This window comes from Lucilia cuprina, chromosome 3 (genome assembly GCF_022045245.1).
Source record: "Lucilia cuprina isolate Lc7/37 chromosome 3, ASM2204524v1, whole genome shotgun sequence".
Classification (NCBI taxonomy): domain Eukaryota; kingdom Metazoa; phylum Arthropoda; class Insecta; order Diptera; family Calliphoridae; genus Lucilia; species Lucilia cuprina.
In genome coordinates this window covers 44,669,374-44,678,049 of record NC_060951.1, presented here as the reverse complement: position 1 = coordinate 44,678,049, position 8,676 = coordinate 44,669,374, and the positions used below count along the sequence as shown (strand labels likewise).

The 8,676-nt window shown below is 29.3% G+C and overlaps 2 protein-coding genes and 1 long non-coding RNA gene across 3 annotated transcripts; 2 read left to right on the top strand and 1 right to left on the bottom strand.

The window, feature by feature from the left end:
* Positions 1 to 150: 150 nt before the first annotated feature.
* LOC124418908 (N(G),N(G)-dimethylarginine dimethylaminohydrolase 1-like) lies at positions 151 to 713 on the top strand. The gene is made up of 2 exons (XM_046946791.1): positions 151 to 378; positions 442 to 713. Exons 1-2 carry the CDS (start codon positions 190 to 192, stop codon positions 565 to 567), a joined length of 315 nt encoding a protein of 104 aa, XP_046802747.1. The 5' UTR covers positions 151 to 189; the 3' UTR covers positions 568 to 713.
* Positions 714 to 2,704: 1,991 nt separating this feature from the next.
* Positions 2,705 to 7,313, top strand: LOC111687676 (multifunctional protein ADE2). Its single transcript, XM_023450140.2, has 6 exons — positions 2,705 to 2,862; positions 2,924 to 3,127; positions 3,223 to 3,367; positions 6,114 to 6,226; positions 6,314 to 6,439; positions 6,552 to 7,313. Exons 1-6 carry the CDS (start codon positions 2,850 to 2,852, stop codon positions 7,226 to 7,228), a joined length of 1,278 nt encoding a protein of 425 aa, XP_023305908.2. The 5' UTR covers positions 2,705 to 2,849; the 3' UTR covers positions 7,229 to 7,313.
* Positions 6,924 to 7,979, bottom strand: LOC124418909. Its single transcript, XR_006940292.1, has 2 exons — positions 7,654 to 7,979; positions 6,924 to 7,584 (listed from the first exon to the last, which is right to left on the bottom strand). It is a non-coding gene; the product is annotated as an uncharacterized LOC124418909 (long non-coding RNA).
* Between the last annotated feature and the right edge of the window lie 697 nt (positions 7,980 to 8,676).

The window sequence follows — 8,676 nt, the reverse complement described above, 5'->3', positions numbered from 1 at the left end:
GAACTAGAACTGAACTAGAACTGAACTAGAACTGAACTAGAACTGAACTAGAACTGAACTAGAACTGAACTAGAACTTAACTAGAACTGAACTAGAACTGAGCTAGAATTGAAATAGAACTAAATAAGAACAAACTTTTTTATCACAATACAGGTCGGTGGTCCTAAATGTCTTAAATACTATGTCACCATGGCTGGTCCCGACGTTTTGTGCGTTAGCAATAGTAAAATATGTGTTGAAATTATAAAACGAATGGAGCGAGAAGCTAGTTTTAAATATCAAAAAATTACGCTACCCGAAGAACATGCAGCCAATATGTTATACATCAATGGTACATTAGTACATAGATCACCATCTGAAATTCCAGAATCGCACAAAGTATGAACAACAGCATTTCCTTCACACTATGGTATTAATAAGAATTTTCTCTTATATTTTCAGATTATTAAAGAAAAGATTGACATTCCTACGCGCAATATTAATATTAGTGAATTTAGCCAATTTTCTTTGGGTTTAAGCTCATCTTGTCTTCTGCTCAGACGTTGGAAGTCTATACGCAGCATTTAGATTATTAAATAAAATAATTTTTTTTTAAGTTAAGAAAACAAATCAAAGATAAACAAAATTTTATGGCAATATTAATTCTGGTTAACAAAATTTTCTATCTTCCGTAGTTCTTAAAAAAATGTAGCTAAATTGAAATTTATTATTGCAATATACATAAATAATTATACATAACTATATACATACATACATATAAAAATGATACAAAATTTCTATCAATATACGTTTTTGTTATACATTATTAAAAATATTATGTATTAATATAACAGTAGTTAGTTATGACTACAATAGTTATTTAATTTAAATAAAATACATAAATATTTACAATGTAAATGTTGTAATATACAAAAATATAAAGAAATTATTTGAAGTTTTTTTTTTGCTATTAAAAATTTCAACTTAATTTATTACAACTATAAACAAGTCAGAATGTATAGTCAATCATGGCCGACCATATTAACGTATTTAATTTGTTGTTGCCTTTATAACGAAATATTTTAACAATATGTTGACAAAAAAGGACAAGAGAAAATAGGGGGTCTATCTATATAATTAATAGGCAAGGCTATTTTTTGTGACCCCTTTTACTCCTACGGTATACATCCGATATTAGCCAATAATATATCATTTTAAAGGATTTTATTCTCAGATGTGTTTGTTTCTGTATTTTACAGTTAAAGTTTTTAAATACATATTTGTAGAATCTGAATTATTCATTTAATTTCGATTAGGGAAGCGAAGCTCCCTTTGTGTATGCTAGTCCTTATAAATGTCAATAGAAAGATTTATGTTAACATTAAGGTTGCTGAATTACGCCGTAATACTGGTGTTTAAAAGTGAATTATTGACCTTCAAGTGATTTTCTAAAGAGGACTTTGTAGGTGGACTAGAGTCAAATAAGGTCCTATCATTACGAAAAGTGCCAGTATAGTTAAGATTGATATAAAACAAAGTTTTGATGATTTTTGTAGAGATACTAAAACATTTAACATACTAATGGTGTTAAAAGCCCTATTTGGGTGCTACAATTATATAGAGACTAGGGGAATTAAGGGACCGATTTTATTATAAGGTTTACATGGATGGACAGAATGAAGGGAAACTCTGTCATTGTTAGGTTTTCGTCTAAATTATATCCAATTATCTTGAGAGTAATGTGATTACACACCTAGGGAAACTCTTTGGAACAATGAACGTCCAGAAAACTAAGAATGGCACATCTATCATATCTAACATATCTATCTATCTATCTATCTATCTATCTATCTATCTATCTATCTATCTGTTTATCTATCTATTTATTTATCTATCTATCTATCTATCTATCTATCTATCTATCTATTTATCTATCTATCTATCTATCTATCTATCTATCTATCTATCTATCTATCTATCTATCTATCAATCTATCTATCTATCGGCTGTAGTTTATTTTGTCTATTTTTTCTTTTGAATTTAACGGATTACTCAGTTTCTTAAAGACATATGGTAGCTTCTTCTTCATTCATTTTTTTAAATACTTGTCTCATGATTAAAACGTAATTAAAAACATACATACACATTATTTTTGAAATACGCGATTAGGGGCCAATACATACAATAACAAGAAAACATAAAAATATTTATCAGACAACTTTTAAACTCTTTTTTACATAATAAGAGAATATACTTTAAAGAGAAAGATTTTCCAGCGATGGTTAATATTCCTTATTTATTTAATGGTACTTTATTAGCAATATATTTTAAAAAGTACTATTTAAGCTATTTTTTAAAATATAAAAAATTTTCCTGGCCCAGTTAGGAGTTAAACTCGAGCCTGAAATAATAATTTATTCATCAATAATAAAAAATGAAGTGAAGTAAGGGGAAGGGACTTACAAAGTTACCACCTAAATGAATCCTAACATTATTGAATTAAATTAAATTTAAATAATACTTTTTGATTTTCATATTTAACAACAAATTATTTCTATATTTAAGATTCTATAAAACAAAAAAGTACTATGAAAAAGTACCTTAAGTAATTATCTTAACCAACAACAAATGTACCTTAAACTCTTCGCCCAGACATAAACAAAAACAACCATATGAATTAAAGAAAACAACTAAATAAAAAATATATACACACATTGTAAATAATAAAGAGATACACATGTGCCAACTGGAATCAGTAGAGATTCAACGATCGTCTAGAACGTTTTATATTGAATAGTGCTCTACAAGAGTTAAGTTGAAAAACACGTGTATTTTTTTTTCATAATTAAAAAAAAAATAACAAATTTACCATGGCCACCAGCAGTAAGTTAATTTTTCCCCCTTTAAATCTTGGAATGAAAAATAAAAACAAATTATATTACAGTTGAAGGTTATAAATTGGGCAAAGTTATTATTGAGGGTAAAACCAAACAGGTTTATGATTTACCCGAACATCCCGGTTTGTGTTTGCTATTGAGCAAGGATCGTATTACAGCTGGTGATGGTGTTAAGGCTCATGATTTGCAGGGTAAATCGGAAATCTCAAATGCCACAAATGGTTTAGTTTTTCAGATTTTAAATGAAGCCGGTAAGTTGAAAAAAAAGAAAACATAACAAAATGCATTCAATTTATTACTTAACGAATTAATTTGTTTTTATTTTTATTTTACATTTTGTTTGTAGGCATTAATACCGCCTACGTGAAGCCAGCTGGACCCAAGGCTTTCATTGCTAAAAAGTGTGAAATGGTTCCCATTGAGTGGGTTACTAGACGTTTGGCTACTGGTTCATTTTTAAAACGTAACCCAGGTGTACCAGAAGGTTATCGGTAAGTTTTAATAATGTGTGTGCGTGTGTGTCTATTTATTCAATCTGTGTGACAAACATATTGTACAAAATGGAAAAATTTTAGTTTCGAACGTTTAAGTTGTGTTTAAAAATATGTAGTGAAAGATTTGGACATTTTTTAGTGACTACTAAATTATCTGCAAAAATGTGTTATACATATTAAAAACCTATAACATTTTGAAATCCAAAGGCTGAATCACCAGTCAGATATTAATCAAATATGAATCTCATAATAATAAGCAGACAAATGAACTTACTAGAACCAGACGTTCGCACGACAATTGGATCTCCGCTCCGAATTCTCAATAGGCCAAAGATTGTCAACACAGAAACTGCTGTATCAACCGGAAGTTTTTTTCCCCAGGAAGGAACATCCAGTTACACCCCAACCTGTTACAACAATTAGAACTAGATATGCTCTTTATATTTTCAACGCCGTTTCAAAAGCAACTCCGTTGAGTTTTTTTTGTTCTATTCTCATGTTCTTTGTTCAAAAAGTAGACAGCTTATAATCCGTAAGCTTTTCTTACGGGATACATGTTGCCTAGTACTTTAGTCGCCTAGAGAAACAGATTTCTTGATAATTACTTCATATCCTTAGAGAGTTCTCTGGGTCAAAATTTACTGACCACCAGAGATATCACAGGGCTATAGGCTAGATATAAAACTGTATAATACGACTTCAGACAAACGTAGTCCATTCGTTTCTACCAACCAACAAACAGCGACCTATGACAGCGAAAATTTGATAATGATTTGCAATGAGAAAACAAAAATTCTCAATAAATTGTGGAGGTGTTGACTTCGAAGATAACCCACGTTAGAAAATTCAGCTTTAAACTTAAATTTTTCATTAAAAACCAATTTACTTTAAAAATCTAAATTTCGGAAAGGAAATAGTTACAACTATATACAAAATTGGAAAAACAAAAGTCAAGGAAACTCTGTCGTTTAGATTTTAGTCGAAGTTAGATATCAAATATGAATTTTTTTTTAAAAATTCAGGAGTTTTATTGAAATTTCTTCTCACAGCTTAAGCTAGATATAATACTGTATAAACACAGTCCTTTCATTCTACCAATCAACCAAAATCAATGACAGCTAAAATTAAATGATTTGGAAAAACAAAAGTCAAGGAAACTCTGTCATATAGATTTTCTTCAAAATTAGATTCAAATATCTTAATGTTCTTACATCCCTTGAGAAAATTCTTAGGAACTATGAACGCCCAGAAAACTGAGATTCTGAATATCGGACTATGAGTAATCCGATATCAAATCTGATATTTTTTCAATAACAATATGTTCATACATCCTTTGAGAAATTCTTAGGAACGAACGTTCAGAAAACAGATTCTGAATATCGGACTATAATACTTTTATCCGATATCTTTCAAAATATGCTGCTTTGTAGATAAATAACTTTTCGATATTTATGGAAAACTTTTCAGGACCCTAAAAGACCTGCTGTAACTAGTTTTGTTCATATTTTCTTTTGAATTCAACGGATTATTCAGTTTCTTAAATACATGTAGTAGTTTCTTCTTCTTCATTTAATTTTTTGTTTAAATACTTGTCTCATGATTAAAAACGTAATTAAAAACATGCATACACATTATATTTTTTAAATACGCGATTAGGGGCCCACTACTTACAATTTTATTTTTCGAAAAAAAGTTCAATATGTTGTTTCTAGATAACGTGTGAGTAGTTTGAGTTAAAATTTTACTTGTATTTTGTTTTTGTTACAATAACAAAATACAAGTAAAATTTGTGCTCAAACTACTCGCTCGGTATCTAGAAACAGCACATCAAATTTTCGAATACATTATAAAAAACTCATATTTTGTTAAAAATCTAGTTAAAATTCAAATAAAAGATCGATAAAAACAAAAATTTTTCAAAAATATTGTATTTCCTTAATCATCATTAAAAAAGTCTTCAAAAAAAAGGTTTAAAATATTAGCTTTTGTATAATTATATTAGAAAATATTTGCAATTTTAACTTTTTAACATATTTCCATTAGAATTCATTAATATTTTTTTTTTTTTTTTAATTTTATTTACATATTTAAAAACATTGTAAATTTTTTTTAAACAAATATTTATTCGTTTTATTAAACAAATAACAAAAACAACATTTAAAAAAAATCCTGATAAACTTTAATCAAATTATCAATTTTCCTGACCTTTTGCATTATTTACCCCCAATTGGTGAATAGCTAAAAAAACGTACATACTTAAGTGAGAAAAACAACAATTATGACGATGATGCTGATGAAATTTGATAAACATCAAATTTAATAAACATGTAAAAAATAAAGCAAATAAACTCATCAATCAATATGAAATGCAATAAAAACAAAAACAAATTGATAGTGAAAAATATAAATAGAAAAATCGATTAGTAACAAGCAAAAATTATTAGAATTTTGATAATTCTGGAATGGGTGCAAAGGTAATACTTTAGATTATTGAATCACTTTTAGTTCTAGAAGCTGTTCTTAAAAAAGAAACATAAAAATACATCAACTGGTTTTCAAAAATAATTTTAACTCTTAGGAATTTTAAACCAGAATCTTCAATAAAGCAATTATTAAATAAACATACTAAGGAATAGTTCCAAATGCAAATGGTTTTGGGATTCACATAATTAGTTGTAAATCTAATACAATTTTTCTTGCATAGATTTTTCTAATTATCTAATAATTTTTCTTTATTTTATAGCTTCTCTCCCCCCAAACAAGAGACTTTCTTTAAGGATGATGCCAATCACGATCCCCAATGGTTGGACGAACAAATTATTTCCGCTAAATTCACTTTTAATGGTGTCTTGATTGGTAGGTTATTGATTAAGAAAAAAAAAAACAATTTTGAAATTTGTATTTTAATATTTTAATTTGTATGTGTATTTGTTCTTTCTTAAGGTCAAGATGAAGTTGATATTATGAAGAGAATGACATTGGCTGTATTTGAGGTTTTGGAAAAGGCTTGGGCCACTAAAAATTGTGCCTTGATCGATATGAAAGTTGAATTTGGTGTTGATGAGCAAGGTATATTACAAAAATCTAAAAGGAATTAATATTTCCAAAATTTTTTATTATTTCCAATTGGAATCTCAAAATCTTAGAACCATATTTCATATACAATTTCTTTCCCCCACAGGTAACATTGTCTTGGCCGATATTATTGATTCCGATTCATGGCGTTTGTGGCCTGCTGGTGATAAACGTTTAATGGTTGATAAACAAGTCTACCGTAATTTGGCCTCAGTCACCCAATCCGATTTGGATACCGTGAAGCGTAATTTCATTTGGGTCAGTGATCAGCTTAAAGACATCATTCCCAAAAATGATCATTTGGTTGTCATTCTTATGGGCAGTGCTTCCGATAAAGCTCACTGTGAAAAAATTGCCGATCAATGCAAGAGTTTGGGTTTAAATACCGAATTACGTGTCACTTCTGCCCACAAAGCTCCCGAGGAATCTTTGCGCATTATGCGTGAATACGAAAGTGTCATGAACAATCTCATTTTTATTTGTGTGGCTGGCCGTTCCAATGGTTTGGGACCTGTCCTATCGGGCAACACCACCTACCCTGTCATCAATTGTCCTCCCCTTAAGGCTGAAAATATGCAAGTTGATGTTTGGTCTAGTCTTAATGTTCCCTCTGGTTTGGGTTGCCCCACTGTTTTGTATCCCGAGACTGCCGCTCTACATGCTGCTCAAATTTTGGGTCTTTCGAATTATATGATTTGGTCGAAATTACGTGTGAAACAATTGAACAATTTTGTCAACTTAAAGAAGGCTGATAAGGAGTTACGTGGTGTACGTAAAGCTTAAGTGTTAAGTTTATGATTTTGTATAATTAAGTTGCCATTTAATTTTTGAAAAAAATTTTAATAAAAAAAACTTTTTTAAATAATAACAAAATGTTTGTAAATCATCTTGGGTGTAAATATACTAATTTCATCTCCTGTAAAATCGCTCATCGTAAAACTGCTTCAACATTTAACAAGATTTGAAAAAACTTTAAGATGATCTAACCCCGTTTGATTAAGGTTCCCATGACAATCGGTTCTTTGCACCGAACGACTAGGAGTTCAATGAACAACGGCCGAGCATTAACAAATCGTCTACAATGATTTTTCTCGTGTCGCTGCTACCTTAAGATTATGTTTGATCCTCACAATATTTGTCTTATTTGTGAAAAATTGTTTCAGCAAGTTATGAGTACCTCCATTGGATATAATTAAGTATAAACTTACCTTAGTTTCAGAAATGTGTGTAATTCATCATTAGCAGACTTCATCTAGATTACGCCGAGTCGTTTACAAGTTTCATTCCATTTCATCTATGTCTTTTGATTCGAGAACGAAGCCTCGACAACGAAGCATGTTCCGACAAATTTTGCTTTCACTTTTTCTTGGCATATTTTTCAATATTAAAACAATTTTTAATGAAATTTCTTTAATACAACACTTATTTGATATAATTGTTCTATGTTTACAAAAAAATATCACTAAATATTACACAAAACTTGGTTTAAATACGAAAATCACAAAACCACAGAACAATTTCCAACAAGACGAGATAAATGCCGCGAGAAAATAATGTATGAAGGAGTTGCCACACGTACAAAAAGTAAAAGTTACATGAGTGGGAACAACGGTTTTATCGACAAATTAATTTAAATCTAATTGGTAGCCGGCAATACAGTACTCTATCAAGTAAATTGTATTTTCATATTTTGGGGACTTTTTGTCAACTGTGGCAACATTGTGTTTAGTTTTTTGTCGTCCAGTTGGATTTTACTATTGCATATAAAAAATATTGGGCATAGAAAATTTTTTTGTTACATGAACCAAGTTTATCAGTTCATCTTTTACTTTAAAATTTATATATCTATCTATCTATATATCTATCTACCTAACTAACTATCTATCTATCTATCTATCTATCTATCTATCTAGTCTAAATGTTCCCCCTGGTTTGCTCAAATTTTGAGTTTTTCAAACTATAAGATTTGGTCAAAACTAAACATTTGATCACTTTGTCAACTTCAAAAGTTCAAATTAGTTAGTTAGTATAATTATAGGCCACGATTTTTAAATACAAAGTTTTAATAAAAATAATAAAATTTTAAAGCGCAAAGGCTTAAAAAAGTTTTTTAAATGTAAGAAAAGCATCATAGAAGTTAAGATTCTAATTCCCTATTCTTCCGCCCTCAAATACCTACATATAAGCAACAGCTATTTATAGTCAAAAAAGTTTTTTAAATGTGAGAAAGG

What these genes read in the sequence shown, in the direction of transcription:
- LOC124418908 (XM_046946791.1), top strand. Translation starts at nt 190, where the DNA reads ATGGCTGGTCCCGACGTTTTGTGCGTTAGCAATAGTAAAATATGTGTT. An exon ending in AAATTCCAGAATCGCACAAA is followed by an intron (nt 379 to 441) that starts GTATGAACAACA and finishes TTATATTTTCAG; the next exon opens with ATTATTAAAGAAAAGATTGA.
- LOC111687676 (XM_023450140.2), top strand. An exon ending in TTTTAATGGTGTCTTGATTG is followed by an intron (nt 6,227 to 6,313) that starts GTAGGTTATTGA and finishes TTCTTTCTTAAG; the next exon opens with GTCAAGATGAAGTTGATATT. An exon ending in ATTTGGTGTTGATGAGCAAG is followed by an intron (nt 6,440 to 6,551) that starts GTATATTACAAA and finishes TTTCCCCCACAG; the next exon opens with GTAACATTGTCTTGGCCGAT.